This window comes from Carassius auratus, chromosome 34 (assembly GCF_003368295.1).
Source record: "Carassius auratus strain Wakin chromosome 34, ASM336829v1, whole genome shotgun sequence".
NCBI lineage: Eukaryota > Metazoa > Chordata > Actinopteri > Cypriniformes > Cyprinidae > Carassius > Carassius auratus.
Genome location: NC_039276.1, coordinates 20,329,213 through 20,348,075, shown reverse-complemented (window position 1 = coordinate 20,348,075; position 18,863 = coordinate 20,329,213). Strand labels below are relative to the sequence as shown.

Sequence of the window (18,863 nt, the reverse complement as noted above, 5' to 3'; positions counted from 1 at the left end):
AAACACTGCTTCAGTGTCAGTTACACACCGAAAAACAAAAGGTCCACAGCTGTTCTTGAGTGATAGTGTGCTACAGGTCCAGGCCACAGGCACTGACATGCAAACAAAGCCTGGCGGTGTCATGCAGTACTCAGCATGAACTTGTGTGTTTGTTGTAGTGCACTCTCTTCTGAAGTCTGCCTTCAACACGGTGGCCATAGAGAAAGAGAAGATTAAACAGGTGTTGTTGGAACAAGAGCAGACCGGCCAATCAAATCAGATTATAACCCTCCGCCGCTCCCTGTCACAGGTCAGCTCCGCCCATGACACGCTGTTACTGTTATAATAAACAAAAACAGTTCACCTTTTATTTGTGTCGATTTATACAGTATGCATATGACTTCATTCATTGCTTTATGTTTTTGGTAAGACTTGACGTCATGAAATTTAACAGACTTTTAAACTACTGTTCAAAAGTTTGGAGTCAGTAAGATATATACATTCTTCAAAGAAAATTAATACTTTATTTCAGTAAGTGAGTAATGATGTCCAAAATTCAGCTGTGCATCACAGAAATAAATGACATTTAAATAGTGCCTTCAAACGATTAATCGCGATTAATCGCATCCAAAATAAAAGTTTTTGTTTATATAATATAATATACTGTAACGAAGACTGACTCGGTTGTGGGTTGGAATCCATGTGCAGAGCTTTATTGAGCACAACAGCACAAACAGAGGCAAATGGAGAGAAGATATCGTGGTCAGTAAGCAAGCCAAGGGTCGTATATAATAGCGTCAATCCAGATAGCAAACAAATCCAAATCAGCAATCCAAAAGACAAGGTCAAGGGCAGGCAAAAGACATACACAAGCAAACAATCCGTGACTATGAGAAACGCTTGGTAGAGACAGGATAAACTGGCAATACTTCGCAACATATTGCACAAACAACATGGCTTATAACAGGTGTAGACAGGAAGTGATGAGAGAAGAAGCGACAGTGTTCAGTATTCGGGAGACGGCTCCCTCTGGCGGTTGGATGAATGAATAGTGGATGCATATGTTTAATGTACACAGTACATGTATTTTTTTTTTAAATATATACATGTATGTTTGAGTATTTATATATACATAATAAATATACACAGTGCATACACATTTATTATATAATCAAAAACGTTTATTTTGGATGCGATTAATCACGATTAATCGTTTGACAGCACCAGTTTTAAATTGCATTTAAATAGAAAACTGTTATTTTAACAATATTACTGTTCTTACTGTATTTTGATCAAATAAATGCTGCCTTGGAGAGCAGAAGAAAATTATTTAAAAAAAAATTTGATCAGAATTAGATGACCCTTCACACACTCGTCTGCTCACTTGTTATGATTCTGTTTGTGTAGGCCTTGTCCCAAAATGCTGAGCTCAAGACCCATCTGAACCGGATCAACTCTGAGTCAGTTCTGTCTGAACCGATCGTCAGTGTGAACATCATCAGCAGCCCCAATGAGGTCTGACACACCTTTGCTCTCAATAATTTGAGTTCTTTATGATGAAATGTGTTTCATGTGAATGACGCTGTGGCTTGGAAATTGTTTGGAAAATAGGCTGGTAAGTATATGCTATTATACAGTTGAGAATACCATAAAAAGGCTTGGAGCTACAGGGTTGATCACCCATTCACTGTTAGCTTGAAATCTCACTTCTTACTCTTGTACACTTGCTCTGGTTTGGGTCTTTAAAGGATGATTCAGATAGAAAGCGACACTCAGTACTCTGGCCTCATACACTTTGGCTGCAAAACAACTAAACAGAGCAATCATTAGACATAATGAATCCCACGAGAAGGCTGCTCGTACTGATCAGCCATGTGTTTAACTACTGGCAGCAGACTTTGTGTTTCAAGGCTTTCACTTACTATAAGATTTAAATCCTTCCGCTTTTTGTGCTCCTCACATCAGGATGTATATCTTTGTGCAGTGGACTTTGGTACAAGTGACTGTCTTTGGAACATTTTAGCTCAAAACATGCAAATCTGCAAGGAACGTATTGAAGTAACCGTGAAATCCTTTAATCATGTATGTTTGTGTGTTTTGTAGGAAGATGAGCTGCTCCACGTGGGCATCCCTCTCTCTCAGCAGGTGGCCAATGAGAGCAGACTCTCCATGTCAGAGTCAGTGTCTGAGTTCTTCGATGCCCACGAGGTGCTTCTGTCTGCTAGTTCATCAGAGAATGAGGTGAGAACTGTGTGTCAACGTTAAAGATTTAAAAATCTTGTTGCTGCTGAATGCAGAAAGTGAAACAATAAAACCACATTCAAAAATGTGGGTTTATCCAGATTGTTTAATGTTTTTGAAATAAGTCTCTTTTGCTCACTAAGGCTGAATTTATTTGATGAAAGTACAGTTAAACAGTACTATTGTGAAATTTTCTATTTGAATCTGTTTTAAAATGTAATTTATAACTGTAATGGCAAAGTTGAATTCCACTGTTATCAATTTTGAAAACAAATGTGCTGTTTAATATTTTTGTGGAAACCATTATACCAAGTTTTTTTTTTTTCCCGAAAGTTCAAAAGAAGACCATTTATCTGAAATAGATTTTAAAATCTGTGTAATTTCCACAGTTCAGTTAATGAATCAAGTCGATTAGGTATTTATATATATATATATATATATATATATATATTTAAATAAGTGCACGCATTTAAACCAGCATTTCTCAGTGATATCAGATCAACTTAAATATGAGTTTCAGTAGATTATTCCCATATTTTCCCATATAAGTATTATTTCATAGTTTTGATTACTTAAATAATTATAAGTAAACATGATTAGATGTGTCCAGTCAAGCTCAAGTGAATCATTGCAATTATCAGTTAGGATTTATCAGCTGTCAGTGTCGTCTGTGTAAGCATGATCTGTTTGTTTAGGTGTTGTTTATTTGCACACTGTACTGTATTAGGTCATACACACACACACACACACACACACACACACACACATTTTACAGTTAGTCAGCACTGCGCAAAATGAAAGACAGTGAGATACATCATCTCTCTCTCTCTCTCTCTCTCTCTCTCTCTCAGGCCTCTGATGACGAGTCTTACATCAGCGATGTAAGTGATAACATTTCAGAGGACAATGCCAGCGTCACAGATAATGTTTCCAGACAGAGTAAGATTGCTCTCCCTCCTCCTCGTTTCGTTCCGTTCATTAGAGCAGGACGTCGTCCTGACGGGAACACATGACCTTTGCGTTACACACACACACACACAGACAGACATGCACATGCATATGCTCTCTCCCTCCAGTAGATCCAAACACACACACACACACATCCACACTCATAAAGTATATATTATCTACAGTATTCAGTGTAAATAATGTACAATTATTACTATTGTAATGTGAATATAAAATATATAAAAATAATTAAAATATTTAATCAATAGATTGTTTTACCTTTCTTTTTTGTTTTGTTTACATTTTGTATTTTTATGTTATTTTCAGCAAAATTAAATTACATTTCACATATAATCACATTCACATATATTCACATTACAGTAGTTACATTTTATTTAATTAACGTAAGATACTGTAGAATTTTATTTCAGTTAATGTTTAATTTATTTCAAGTATCAAAATGTTTTTTTCATGGTTTTAGCTTTAGTATCAGTAAACTACAATTGTGCAACCCCAGTATCCCATGAGTAAACTTGCTTTTCTCCCTCAGTGCCTAACGGTGATCTGGCCAGTGGTGCGTTTCGTAACGGTAGACGTACGTGTCTCCCTGCTCCCGCCCCTGACACTTCCAACATTAACCTGTGGAACATCCTGAAGAACAACATCGGGAAAGACCTGTCGAAAGTGTCCATGCCAGTGGAGCTGAATGAGCCGCTGAACACACTGCAGCACATGTGTGAGGAGCTAGAGTACACAGAGCTACTGGATAAAGCAGCTCACACCGACGACCCCTATGAACGCATGGTACGCTCCAGCACTTAAAGCGACAGTTCACACTAAATTACTGGTCAGTCATCAATTACTCACTTTCACGTGACTCCAAACCCATAAGACTTTTGTTTAAATCACAAACGAACCTGAGAGATTTCTCTCCCTCAATTAAAAAACAAACAAACTTTTTGAGTTTTGAAGATGAACAAAATTGAGGTGAATGACATGAGGGTGAGTAAATAATTACAGATTTTCCATTATTGGGTGAGCAATGGCAACATGGCAGCTGTGTTGGTTACTACACTCTTAAAAATTAAGGTTCTTTATTGGCATCAATGTTACCATTAAGAATTTTTTACATCAATGGAATCTTTCAATTCCATAAAAAGTTTCTTTAATTTTACAAAATGTTCTACATACATTAAAAAAATTTCTATGGCATCACTGCGAAAAAAAAAAAAAAAACTTTTGAGACCTTTTATTTTTAAGAATGTACCCAGTTGATTGTCCAAGACAGTCTGTCCATTGTAACAAGCTTGACTACAATGGTCCACCATGTCAAATCAAGTTTACTAGTCAGTAGACTAGCTGGTCAACCATCAAGACCATACTGTTAGATTGAAACAGATAATAATGGGAATATACCAGCCAAGTAAATTTTTTTTACTTTAAAAATAGTTTTACCTTGATCTTCCAGCAGGGAACAAATGTTCATGAACTCACCTAAAATGAAAGAAACTTTATAAAACCGATCGTAACTTTTTCAGAAACTATTAAAAATATATAAAAATAATATAAAAAAAAAACAATGAAATAGAAAAAAAATTTACTCAGTCGCACAAATTTAACTGGGTCTTCAAATATGCTTCATTCTTTGTTAATGTTTTTCAAAGATTCGTTTTGGCTAATCATGGATTCTGGATGCACTGCCACAGATTTCGCTTACGCTTCGCAGTTTTTCGTTTGGTGTTTTGACACAAATTTATCATGGGGGTGGGCTTAACAGTGATCTTCTCTAATTGGATAGTGAGCTTTTGATGGACAGGTGCTCCCTGACCAGGAAGTACAGATGTCACTCAGTGGCATAATGGAAAGCACTCACGGTGATTAAACCTGGTCTCTACCGCAAAAAAAAAAATTCACAGACAAAGTGAAGGAAATTTCTTTTAAGCTCATACACAGGTTCTACCCTGTAAAGAAGTTTATACAAAGATTTAAATCTGAAATTGATCTTACAAGCTCTTTTTGTTCGTCAAACATGTTGATGGAATTTGGGATGCAAGTCTTTAATTTGGAGTGATTCAAATCATCCACGATAATAAAAGCAGCTTCCGGATGAGCAGTTTGTTGTTTACTAATGGCTGCATGTAGTTCTTTCATAGTAAGCTTGGGATTAGTATCTGGTGGAATATAGACTGGAGTTATAATGATGGAAGTGAACTCTCATGGCAGATAAAAAGATCTACACTTAACCATGAAAAACTCTAGGATAGCTGAGCAGTATCTCCCAACAATGACATACACCAAGTTCATACACCAAACTTTGTTAACATAAAAGCACAGTCCACCACCTCAGGTCTTTCCGGAGTCATCTGCTGTCCTATAAATGGGTACATGGCGTGTAGCGTCCAGCTAGCTCAATAGCATTATTGGGTACATGGCCTTGTAGCCATTGTTTCTATGAAAACCATGACATTAAAGTCTCTTACTCTGAATGATGTGAAGTAGTAACTTGTCCATTTTGTTCACCAGTTACCACACATTAGTGAGGAAAATGCTGGGTAAAGAGAGCCAGAGCGGTGTTAGCTTTAGCTTAGCTCTTATGCCGTTGTGCTTCCCCCACCTTTTTTTATTATCTCGACGCCGCCACCGAGCACTTCCGGCCGGCTGGGTAGTGTGCATAGCCTAGGGCGTTCTGGAGGGTCTCCAATTGCATTCGGTTCAAACAGACCCGAGATGAGCAGGAAAAATACTGCAAAATTGAAAAAACTGGAGAGATGCTGAGCCTCGCGATGTGTACGTGCCGCCATCTTGGTCTTTTAATAATTATCATCATCATCATCATCATATAACTATTATTATTATTAATGATTAGAGTAATGAGATTTTTTGGGGGGTAATGTGGTTAATTGTCATGAAAATAATAACAAAAATATTTCGATTCGACCCAAAACCATGCACACACTGTGTTTGTGTTGATATAATGCTCTCTTAAGGCACATTTATCCCATTATATTGTTTCAGTAAGCACTGCTCTGTATAAAGAGCACACAGTCTATCTGGACTCCATGGTTTCAGTTGTAATGAGTGTATTGACAGGTTGCTTTGTTTGTGTGTGCAGGCAATCGTTGCAGCGTTTGCAGTTTCAGGATATTCATCCACCTATTATAGAGCAGGCAGCAAACCCTTTAACCCCCTTCTGGGGGAAACGTATGAATGTATCCGTGAGGACAAAGGATTCTGCTTCTTTTCTGAACAGGTACGAATTAATGCATCCCTCTCTCACACACAAACACACACACATGCACACACACACACACACACGTCTAGTAGCCGCAGTATCTGTTCCAGGTGAGTTCCTGTCCTTCACTGTAGCACTGCACCACTTTCATTGTGTGTGTTTGAGGGAGGCAAGGCCATCAATAGTCCTCTGGCGAAGGTTCTTCCTGTGTGACTTGAAAAAGGTCTTTGTCAGCAGTGAACTTTCCCACAGAATGTGTGTGACTGACAAGACAAGTCACCTTTATTTATAGAGCGCTTTATACAATACAGATTGTGTCAAAACAGTTAAACTGTGTGAACCAGGAAAAACGTGTGCTGATAATGCAAGTGAACAATATAAAACAGTTTATCAGTTAAAGTAAGCCTAAGCAAGCCAAAGGTGACAGCAGCAAGGAACCAATCTCCATCTGTTATAAAAATGGAGAAAAAAAAACCTTGAGAGAAACCAGGCTCAGTCGGGGGGCCAGTTCTCCTCTGGCAAGATGAAACCAGCATGGTTTGGTATATTTCCAGGCTATAACACATGTCAGATTAAGTAGGGGACATGTCTGGTTCTCGTGGTCTTGAGCTGATGGCCCACGAGGTCTTCACAAGATGTGTCACAAATCTGTCTCTAGGGTTCGTCTAGTTGACATGGTCTGCGCTGACATTCAGAGCTGTAGAGGTCATGTTTAGGTGCTAATCCACCATCCTATCTGGATAGCTGACACCAATAGACCAGTATTAGCGTAGATGCCATTCTTCTTGCAATGTAGCAAGTACATGGGTGTTATGGGTGTTCCCGGTGTTATTGATGTTCCCGGTTCCAGTTGACCTAATTAATGCAGCCTAACAATCAGATTAGAATTAAAGAAAAGTGATTGTATGTTATGTGTGAGCCAGGTTAAAGGAATAGTTTATTTCCATAATAAAAATTTCCTGATAATTTACTCACCCCCATGTCTTCCAAGATGTTAATGTCTTTCTTTCTTCAGTCGAAAATATTTTTGAGAAAAGCATTCCAGGATTTTTCTCCATATAATGGACTTCAATGGACTGGCCAACGGGTTGAATGGCCAAATTGCAGCTTAAGTGCAGCTTCAGATTGGCTAAAATGTAAACATTTGACTATGGTGTCTGGTGTCTCTATTTTCACGTTCCGTACAATAGAATCGCATATAACTAGGGCTCTTTCAACATGTTTCTCAGTGCGTCACTGAGTGAGGAGAACCTATTTATTGTTTAGTCGAAATGGAAGAGCAGTGTTTAATCCGCAAGTATGCTCTAGGGACTCTGCAACCGGAACCGAACAATGTATGGGACTCACTGAGCTAGTCGCATTCAAAGCTGTATCTACAGCCCTCACATTCTAACTATCCTCATTTAAAGTTTGGATGTGTGTCACTATTTCTGAAATCTTCACTGTCAGTCAAACTATACATCCGGCCTGCAAGCCCCAATTCCTGGAGAGGAAGTCAGCCACAGCCATCTGTGCCTCCGGCCTGTGAATCACCTTGAATTTGAAAGGCTGTAAAGTGAGATACCCACGGGTGATTCGTGTCCTTCATGCAGTGGAGCCACTGCAGGGGCGCATGGTCCGAACAGAGGGTGAACTCCCACTCCGGGAGGTAATAGCGAAGGGTGAGCTTGGAGAGTGCAGGAGCGGGCGGTTCAGTCTCAATAAAACATCTACAAACTCCGATTGTAAACGTGAGATGACAATGAGCTGCGAGGGCGAGAGGTGATCCCCCCCAGGGCCAGGGCGAGAGATATTGATTTGACAATTGCTTCCGGCCCAAGATCCTCCTCTCCACTCACTGCCATCACAAGCAAAACTCCATTTTTTAAGGAGGTTGGGGTGATAGATTTGCCGTGAATTGTCTCTGTCTGTTCGTATTACTTCATAATTGAGATCGCCTATTCGCTGTCCTTATCACTTTGCTAACAATTTGGAGCTTGAAGTTGGAAGTAATACGAGCACTGACATTCCCAACAAGACGCACACCATCTGCGCACCTTCTCGTGTATGCCTGGCCAAAAGAATCTGGTCATTAGACGGTTTAACATTGCTGGCATCACTAGATGCCCCACCATCGGATTACAAAGCACCATCTGGAAAAGCATTTTCCGATGGCTCCGTGGTACAACAATTGGGTTGTATCTTCCTTTGTCTGAGCATCCTGGGTCACTCGATGCAACCTGTCTTTAATAATGGCATCTCAGATTGGAGGATCTGCCCATCGATGGAACGAACCTGTTCGAATGCATGTTTGAGCGTCTCGTCTTGGGATTGTTCCAGAGGAAAGTTATCGCGACTGGAGAGGTTTAGCCTCGCCAAGCCGCATGGTTCCTCTGAAATCGTCCCACTGGATCCCGGCACTCCAACCTGCGAGTGGGGCATCCCCACTCCCCGGGGCGGCCCTCGGTGGCCCAGCAAACCGGGTCCTGGGAACGGAAACATGTTTAGTGGAAGAGGAAGAAAGAGGAACAGGGTAAGAGAGAGATAGATGGGAGGGGTTTGTCGACCCTGGAGCATGCCGCCAGCTGGTCCTCCGCCAGTTGGATGGCCAGATCCAGCGACGCTGGCCATTGGCACTGGATTCACCAGGCCATCCTCCTCAGAAGATGGGAAACAAACTGCTCCAGTACCACCTTGTTGAGGATTGCCCCGGCGTCGCTTCCTCTGACCAACGGCCATTTGTGGCAAGAGTCCCGGAGCTGCTGGGCCAAGACAAAGGGTTGTTCTGCTTCCGTTATTTCCAACGAACGGCAGCATTGACGGTATTGTTCTAGACTGAGGCCAACACTCTGGAGGATTGCCCATTTTAAGTCTGTGAACACCAGGAGGTTTTGGACAGGCAAGTTGTTGGGCAGTCTTCTGGGGCTTGCATCATGGCTTGGGATGATGGTCCTGGTCTGCCTGCAAGTCCAGCAAGGCTTTGTGGTTTTTTCTTGATGTAGACCCTCGAGTGTCTACTCGATGTGATGATCTCCGCAAATGGCAAGCGCTCTCTACACCTGCAGAGTTTGCATCGTGGCGATGGCGTTCTCCTTCCTTCCCGGGTTTCGGCAACAGTGTAGTATTTCTTTAGTTTGATGTGTGTGAAGGAAGGAGACCGAGGATGGCTGTCTGAGTGTACAAAGTATGTGCAATTTAAAAAAAATCTGTCTGTGCTCAAAGTGTAAATCTAGTTTATATTAATTTATGTGAACTCATTTTGCTGTAGAATTGCTACTTGCTGTGCTTCATTAATAAACTCTAGCGGGAGATTATGTCTTCCTGTCTGTTTACAGGTAAGCCACCATCCGCCCATCTCCGCTTGTCACTGTGAGTCACAGAACTTCACCTTCTGGCAGGGTAAGGCTGATTCCACTCCCATATTTTAAATGCACATTTTTTTATCACACTTAAGTATGTGTGTGCTTGTGCTCCAGACGTCAGATGGAAGAATAAGTTTTGGGGGAAGTCTATGGAGATTCTTCCCATCGGAACAGTGAATGTCATGCTGCCCAGGTCTGTTTCTCTGCACTATTTATTCGGCCTGCATCTGTCCTTTTGACTGTGTGACTCTTAGCATCATGCTTTGTGCATGTGTCAGTAGTTATGGTGATCACTACGAGTGGAACAAGGTGACGACGTGCGTCCACAACATTCTGAGCGGGAGGCGATGGATCGAACATTACGGGGAGGTCACGATCAGAAACACCCGCAACACTACCTGCATCTGCAAACTCACCTTTGTGAAGGTACATGCACATCTGCAGCAGCATATAAATATATATCACAAATAAGTCCTGGTTCTCATCACTAGAGGGGCACTAGTTTTAAATTAGTTTTAATGTAGCTATATTAAAATAATTGTGATTAAAATGATGAAAAATACAACAAAATACTAACATCTTATGTTTTAGTTTATTTTATATTAAAATCGCATCCAAAATGAAAAGTTGTTGTTTATATTACATATGTATGTGTACTGTGTGTTTATTTATTATGTATATATAAATACAAACACATAAAGTATATATTTAGAACATATTTAAATGTATATACATTTATGTTCTTATATTATATATATATATATATATATATATTAGGGCTGTCAAAAATAGCGCGTTAACGACGTTAATTAGTTGTTTGTCGTTAATTACGTCAAATTTTTTAACGGGTTTCATGCATGCGCAGTGTGACAAATTATTCAGGTCAGGAAAGTTTCGTCGATCTCTGAATTCTCAAGATAGTAAAAAACAGCGGCGAGCGCCGTGACGAAAACACAGAAGAAGCTTAAGGTTTTACCCAGTTACTCTCAAATACATTCATGCCAAGCTCGATAAACAGAGACGACTTTGGTAGTTGATACACTGGAGCTTCTTCCTGTTATAGCGTTCTGTGTTTCACACTGCGCATGCGCAGAACGTCTGCATGCAATGCAGCGAAAATTACAGCTGTTTGGAAAAGCATATGCATTTTTACTTGGTTTAACTGGCAATTGAAGCCTGCAGAACGTGAAAATATCGATCCTAAAGTATTGTGGCAGAGCAAATGAACACCTCCCAAAAACAAGAGTGCCCAGAGTGCAGAGGGCGCATGTTTGTGTTTCTGAGTTCATTCTTTCGAGTTTCTCTATGCATAATTTCATAGATATGTGGCTATATTTAACCACTGGTTCACCTAAAACTCTTACACTATCTGTAGTTAAATGGCATGGTTTGATATAGTGCTCAGGTAAATTTGATATAAGTAAATGTTAAACTTTTGAAATTCAGAAAAAAAAGAACCACATATAGACGAATCAATACATGAAAATTATGTATCTGTGTCCTGTTATCTATCTTTTGGTATGCATTTCAGGTGTAATTGCAAATAGTGATTAATCCTGATTAATCCACTGAAAATTCTGATTAATTTGATTAAAAATTTTAATCATTTGACAGCCCTAATATATATATATATATATATATATATATATATATATATATATATATATATATATATATATATAATATATAACATAACATACTTTTCTTAAAGGGGGGGGGGTGAAATGCTCGTTTTCACTCAATATCCTGTTAATCTTGAGTACCTATAGAGTAGTACTGCATCCTTCATAACTCCAAAAAGTCTTTAGTTTTATTATATTCATAAGAGAAAGATAGTCTGTACCGATTTTTCCCGGGAAAACACGACCGGTTGGAGGCGTGACGTGTGGGCGGAGCTAAAGAATCACGAGCGCGAGTAAGCTTTTGCGTTGAGAGCGTTTGGAAGCTCTGACACCGTGAGGAAAAAACCAACCAAAACAACCATGGGTAACAGTCAGATTCAGCGTATATTTATGATCCAGAATCAGATCCCGAGGCTGAAACTGAACGAGAGCAGCAGCAGCAACGACTCACTCCGAGCGGGGCTCGAACCCGGGTCTCTGGCATGGGAGGCGGACGCACTAACAAGGAGGCAGAGATATTTGAAGCAGTTTTACTCACCGCCTGCGGTTCCAACACACGATCGTGACCCTTTTTCGTTGGGATTGCATCATCCTTAAGAAATAAACGATATGCAAATCCATCGTCAAACTGGGCCTTGTTTGTAAAACAAGCATCTTCGAAATGCAGGGGAACAAACACAAACACTTGCACAACTCCATTGATGCTCTGTAAAAATAAACTCCATCCACTGGTCCTTTAATGCTGTTTTTTTTTTGGTAATCTGTGCAGGGTTGTCTTGCCCTGGCAACCAAAAATACACTTCTTTTGTGACATTTCGTGATGCTCTCGCTCTGATCAGTGAATGCCTCTGCTCTGAGTGCTCTGCTATACGGGAGCGCGCGCTCTTCCGGCAGAAGTGCCCTAAGACCCTTATAAGGAAATTCCGCTCCATCTAATGTCACACAGAGCCATACTCGAAAAAAACTTTCCGAAACTTGTGACAAACCTGAAGGAGTATTTTTGGAACAGAAATACTCCTTCAAACGTACAACTTAATTTTTGAAACTTTGTCCATGTTTAGCATGGGAATCCAACTCTTTAACAGTGTAAAAAACTCAGTATGCATGAAATAGCATTTCACCCCCCCTTTAAATATATACTGTACATGCATGTGTTTGTATACATGTATATATGTACAGTATACGCACATATGTTATGCAAACAAAAAGTTTTATTTTTAATTAGAGTAATCACAATTAATCTTTTGACAGCACTACTATTAGTATTTTTCAGTTCAGTTCATTATTCATCTGTATGCTGGTTTTTACCATTTTAGTTTAATAGTTGTAATAAGAACTGGTTTGCTTATGTCCACAATGAACATGTGAATGGTACACTAGCTGAGTTGAGTTTACTTTCGCTACTTCTGACGCCCTGTCTATTATACAGTAGTGCTGTGCTGGTGCCAGATCTGCAGAAGAGCCAAAAGAACAGCTTAGATAGTAGGGCCTTTGAAATCGAATGAGAACAGTGGTTTAGATGCTGGTGTATGTGCAAACTCACATACACTAGAGCTTTCAGATAAGTTTAACAGCCAAAAAGGATGAACAGTCTTTGTTTTACATAGTTTGTAATGTACTTTACCTGGTGAACAAACCTATGAATGACTGACTGACAGTTGTCTCTATATATTTACACACATCATATTTAGAGAAAACAACCAATAAGTGTAATGAACTCTTCACTAAATGTACACTACCTTTCAGAAGTGTTGGGTTGGTAAGAATATGCGTATGTGTGTTTGGGTCAAGGGAAACTACTGGAGCTCGAATTTGTATGAGGTGCATGGATCAGTGATGGAGCAGGAGGGGAAAGTCATTCACAGACTGTTTGGGAAATGGCATGAGGGTCTGTACTGTGGAGTCCCACCTTCAGCCAAATGCATCTGGAGACCAGGTACATACACTCACGGGTCCAGAATCGAAATTCGCCAGCTTCTAGCAAAAATAGACTGGCACAATGTTAATGTATAATAAATAAATGGTAATAAAAATTCCTTAAGTTAAAGTTAAGTCTGCTGATTAAAAAAAATCAGTGTCTGTAACATGTTTTCGGACCTATGTCTCACATTTACCAAAAGTTTGAGATGCCTATGAGTTTTTTATATAAGAAGAACTGTTTCTTGAACATCAAATCAGCATTAGGATCATGTGGCACTGAAGACTGGAGTAATGATGCTGAAAATTAAGTCATTTTATACTGCAGTATTCAATATTCACATTTCTATTTTACTGTTTGAATCAAAGTCACCCCAAACTTTTGAACAGTAGTGTATTATTATTGTCTAGTGAAGGAGAAAAAGTGAGTGAGTGACTTGGGCTGAGAAGTAACTACCCACTGTGGTCACTGTGGTAGAAAGTACATAAACAGCTCTCAGATCGGTTGTAATTTAATCAATTGCACTTTAATGGCCATTTGGAAATTGATAAATGCTCTAAATTTAGCAGTCATTTGCAGTTATGACACTACACAATACAAGATCTGATGTTGTGAAGGCAGTCGTATGCTTGCGAGTGAGATGCTAATGCTAATGCTAATGCTAATGCTGATGTTCCACTTACAGTGTTGACTCTCTTCGGTGTGTAAACCGATGTTGTGTTTGTGTGTCCAGGGTCTATGCCTACAGATTATGAGCTGTACTACGGCTTCAGCAGGTTTGCCATAGAGCTCAATGAGCTCTGTCCTGAGCTGAAGGAGCTGCTGCCACCAACAGATGCTCGATACAGGCCGGACCAGAGGTACATGCATTGTCTCAAATTACACTCTTACTGTAATAATATGTTTAGTGGCACGGGAGAGTGATCCACTGCCTCAAAAGAAGAAGTCCTTCTAGAAATGATTTGGACCTAATTTTGAAGGACTCCATAAAGCCTTGCTTATCTTTGAAAGGCTTTGACAGCTGTGGCTTTTCAAGACGGTTCATGAAAAGAATGAATTCCAGTCAGTTGCTTTGTAACAAATTGACCAGAAAACCACTTGGTATTATGACTATAACACTATTTGCTAATACTAGTGGTTGGCAGGTGGTTTTAGGAAGAGTGACTTAAATCTTGCGTACCAGAACAGACAGAAAATTATAGTTTAAAGGTGCAGTATGTAATATTGACAGCTAGCAGTTGATATACAGTAGGTACTGCAGTCCAGATTAAAAATATTTGAGAAAGTCAATTCTCCTCCTCAGACTCAATGCTCAATCAGGTTGCCAGATTTTAAGACACTCAACGAGAATGAGCGCAATTGACAGTAGAAGGCAATGACCGTTAAACTGTAAGCTGATGAGTTTATTTATCCATGTTTTAATATTTTTTTGGTCACAGAGCGATTTATTAGAAGACTTTTTAGTTTGAGCAGAATTTGTGATCTTCTATAGCTGCAATACGTTGAGTTGTGTGCTATCTGGCAACCCAGGTGTTGACATTCTATTGGTTAAACTTACAGTGGACAGAATCACAGAGCAAAACAAAATCAGACATTCTGACACAGAACACACATTCAAAGTAGAATAACCATATTTTTTCAAAGAAATATGTATGTGAACTTATGTTTATGCAAATTTTCTGCAAAAAAATAATGGTATTTTTTTATGCTTTAGTACAGTCACAAAAAAAAAGCACACATAAAAACCTTTTAGTATTGTTGTTGTTTATTATAACTAAAGCTTAAACTATATGCATATTTTTTGTTAATTTAAATAAAGCTGAAATAAAATAAAATATAATACAAATATTAGATGAATATACATTTTAGATTAAAAATGTTTAATACCTAAATAAAAATAGAAATGTTGGCTTTGAATTGAAGTACTGAGTACTAAACTATATATATATATATATATAATAAAAATGTCACAATTTTTGAAAATAAAACTGTATAAAAACTTAAAATAAAAAGTTTAAACCTAAATCAAAATATTAATAAATACTATGATAGTGTATAAATAATCCTAAATTAAATCTGGTCTCTTTTTCTTACATTTGATCTATATGAAATATTGAGTTATATTGAGAACTAAGTAAATGCTTAGTCTTTCATCTCACTTTGTCATGAAACTCGATCGTAAACTGTATCGCACTTATTTTTCTGCTCCCTGAGAGAGTTTCTGGCTTAGTTCAGCTCTTTCCACACTCCTAGAAACCCGTGGAGCAAAGTTTGCGCTGAGTAATCATCGGTGGTGAAGCTCTGCTTTAATGTGTCTCACAGGTGTCTGGAGGAAGGAAATGTCCAGATGGCAGCCGCTGAGAAACAAAGAATCGAAGAGCAGCAGAGAAACAGGAGGAAGTGGCTGGAGGAGAACAACATCAGACACCAGCCGCGGTTCTTTAAGTGAGTGCACTTCATCCGTTCACCTCTTCTTCTTCTGCTATTGAACTCACATCATTGAGGGCTACGATCAGTCAGTTCCAAAAAGAAACACAAACCCTGTGCTAATTCAAATAAAACAAGTTGATGAAAAGATTGAACCCAAGGTTTGGTGATAATATAGCATAATGAGAGATTTACACGAAGGCTGGCCATTTTTCATCCGGGAAAACACTAAATAAGGTAAAGCATTTTCAGCACAGCACGAGGGTTAAGAAAATATTTTAGACCTAACCCAATGTGAGTTTAAGCTGTGCTTCCTCTGTGTAACAGGAAGGTTATGCACAGTCACCAGAGGGAGAGATGGGTGTCTAACAACACGTACTGGGAACTGCGCAAGGACCCCGGCTTCCTCAAACTAGAAAACCCTGAGCTGTGGTAGATCCAGACGCCTTCACTGCTGACTGCAGACGCTTACTATGCAGAACAGGACCTCCCTCTAGATTTGGATTTTATCTCCGGACTGAAAATAAATGTATAAAAAGCCTCTCTCCTCATCCCTTCGGCAGGCTCTGTCTCAATAGTTTCCCTCTACATAGTAAAAGAGAGATGCAGAGCTGTCCAGATGAAGCCGGTCGTGCTTCCTCTTAAGTGCTTGCCTTAAGAAGTCGCTTCTCAACAACATAGTTTTACGCTTTTAGTGAAATTCCCTCAACTTCTGGGTTTAGACGGACTGAATTTGCTCTTTTGGCTACATTCTGCATGTGTAGACGGCAGCTTTCATCGGCAGTAGGTTACGTTAACTCGTCAAAACAACATTTCGACAATTTTAGCTCTATTTTTGTAAACAACCGAAAGAAGGGAATTGTTTTGGAAGTCAAAGCTGTGACTGAAGTCGAGCTGTCCCTCCTCGTGTTCAGTGGCATGCCACCTTTCAAAACTTTCCAAAGAATCAAGCCTGAAAGAGAGATCCTGGACCCAGAAGCCCTCGCAGACCCCTGGATCTCTGGCTCGTTAGTGCTCTTTAAAGCAAACGGGACATTTATGCACCACTAATGGCACCAAATCAAATTCAAGAAATGATTTTTTTCCAAGCAGGTTCTACAAGCACTCGCCACCTTCAGAAAAACTAGTCCGTGCCCTGCGAAACAGATTATTCCAGCTAGTTTTCGCTCCAAACTCACACCATTGGTTGAGAGAGAAGTCAGGCGCACGTTGCATATAAAGTTCACCCGACAGTGATAAATCTGTCATTAATTTCTCACCCTCGTGTTCTTTCATGCCCATAAAGTTTCAAAACACAGTATTTTTAATGAAACCTGTGTGGTTTCTGTCCCTCCATTGATAAATATGGGTAACCAAAACTTAAAAGATCCAAAAAGGTTATAAAGTTGCTGTAAAACAATTTTCGTTATCTTATTAATATGCTTAAGTGATGCCTTTATGAGCTTGTTGTGTTTGTAGGATCTTTTGGTGACCTGGTCATTCAATGGAAAGAAGAAAACCTCTCAGGTTTCATTATAAATATCGTCACTTGTGTTTAAAAGATTGACTAAAGTCATATGGGTTTAGGAGACATGTGGAGTGATTTATACCTTGATTGCACCAGTGACCCAAAAACGACAGCGGCCTCTACAGGCGTCTCAGTGCTACTGCATACTGCATACTTCAGGACCCCACATCTCTGCTAACTACAAATAGGAAATGGATGTCAGTAGTGTGCATACTACACAGTATGCTGTAACATTTCGTGTAATGTACTGCATTTTCACGTGACCTCACCATGTGTTTAATTCAGTGAAGTCTAGGATATTAATGATAATATTTAGAAAAATAAATGTGACTTTTGGAAGTCTGAGTAAATACTGGTTAATAAATATGTTGAAATCTGTCACGGAAATTACTTTTTTTTCACATATAGAAGTCGTAAATGAAGTATCCTAGTATGCGTTACGAATTCAAAACTCCAGATGAATCAGTCATATGTTCAGCGCAAACTGAAAACATGCATGTTATGCAAACTACAGAAAGGGAAGATATTTCTACATGGATTGCATTCAATTTTTTTTTTTTTTTTTATTTCTTATACATCACTTCTTGAATTAAACATGCTGAGATGATGAATCATGTGACAACAACAGTGTAGCAGAATACGTTTCTAAATGTTTAGTGTTGCACAATGCATGCTGTTATCCATACGGTCAGTCTTCAGTGAAGTATGCAGTATGTAGTACACTAGTATTCTAGTGCGAACATCCATCGTTTATTACATTTGATCTGAAACTCATTCATCAAACAAGTCATTCGTGAAAGCATTCTTGTGTAATTTGTTGCGTTCGATTCAACTGAGCAGATTTTAATTTTTTTAGATAGTTGTAAAGATTTTAAGTAGATTGTAAAGAACCCATTACTAGAGCTGTATGTCAGTGTTTGAGTCCTTCACTGTGCCTTAACGCTTATGAAACCATATCAACACACTACTGGAGGACGGTCCATCCACAAAACATCGTCTTTTGCACACTGATGCACTTTTTTCCCCCCGGTAAGACCCTGTAGAGCCCAAAAGACACCATAAAACACAGACTGCTGGAAATGAAGGTGTGCATCTACAAAACTATGTGGAGTTCTTATATTACAGATTCTCTGTGACGGTTGTTGTTGTTTTGTTCTTTCTGTTAAGATGAGATGATTGCTGATCTGGAGCTCATCTGACTGAATGTTTCTGAAGCTTATAGAGAAGATGATGATGGGAAAAAAATAGCAGGTTGAGTTTCTTGTGTAGGGAAAGACGCTGTAGTGAGTACATCTGCTGGTAGTTTCTCAACATTGCATGAACACATGTCAAAGCCTGCCAATGATCTGTGATGCCTTATTAAAACGAGCGTTTCATTTCAATCTCATGATATCCTCACTGAGACGTCCTGCACTGTGTGTGGGAGTTTTATTGATGTGATCAGCTGTCCTCTGAAGAAGTGCAGTTGTACGGTGACGTCTCTCTGTTCACAGCTGCTCCAGTGCTCCACTGTTGACGTGTTATTAGGACACTCTCCAGACCTGCTGTTTCACATCTATATGCATTGCAAGAAATACATATTTATGTTCCAAGTCAGGACCTGTGTCTGTTGTTTATTATCAATCTCAGTATGCAACTAAAACTCAGA

General features: G+C 39.3%; 1 protein-coding gene across 7 annotated transcripts in view; it reads left to right on the top strand.

Moving 5' to 3' along the window:
- LOC113053492 (oxysterol-binding protein-related protein 6-like) overlaps positions 1-18,811 on the top strand; it is a 57,943-nt gene extending 39,132 nt beyond the window's left edge. For 4 of the 7 annotated variants that reach the window (XM_026218578.1, XM_026218575.1, XM_026218580.1 and 1 more), the window contains 13 exons: positions 159-289; positions 1,387-1,494; positions 2,083-2,220; positions 3,072-3,159; positions 3,719-3,972; positions 6,281-6,418; positions 9,715-9,778; positions 9,856-9,934; positions 10,020-10,167; positions 13,155-13,299; positions 14,015-14,141; positions 15,604-15,726; positions 16,036-18,811. In XM_026218578.1, the coding sequence (XP_026074363.1) occupies positions 159-289; positions 1,387-1,494; positions 2,083-2,220; positions 3,072-3,159; positions 3,719-3,972; positions 6,281-6,418; positions 9,715-9,778; positions 9,856-9,934; positions 10,020-10,167; positions 13,155-13,299; positions 14,015-14,141; positions 15,604-15,726; positions 16,036-16,144 (1,652 nt within the window). In that variant the 3' untranslated portion in view covers positions 16,145-18,811. The remainder of the gene's footprint in view (positions 1-158; positions 290-1,386; positions 1,495-2,082; positions 2,221-3,071; positions 3,160-3,718; positions 3,973-6,280; positions 6,419-9,714; positions 9,779-9,855; positions 9,935-10,019; positions 10,168-13,154; positions 13,300-14,014; positions 14,142-15,603; positions 15,727-16,035) is intronic. The other 3 variants (XM_026218582.1, XM_026218577.1, XM_026218581.1) reach the window with 1 other exon arrangement.
- Positions 18,812-18,863: the final 52 nt, after the last annotated feature.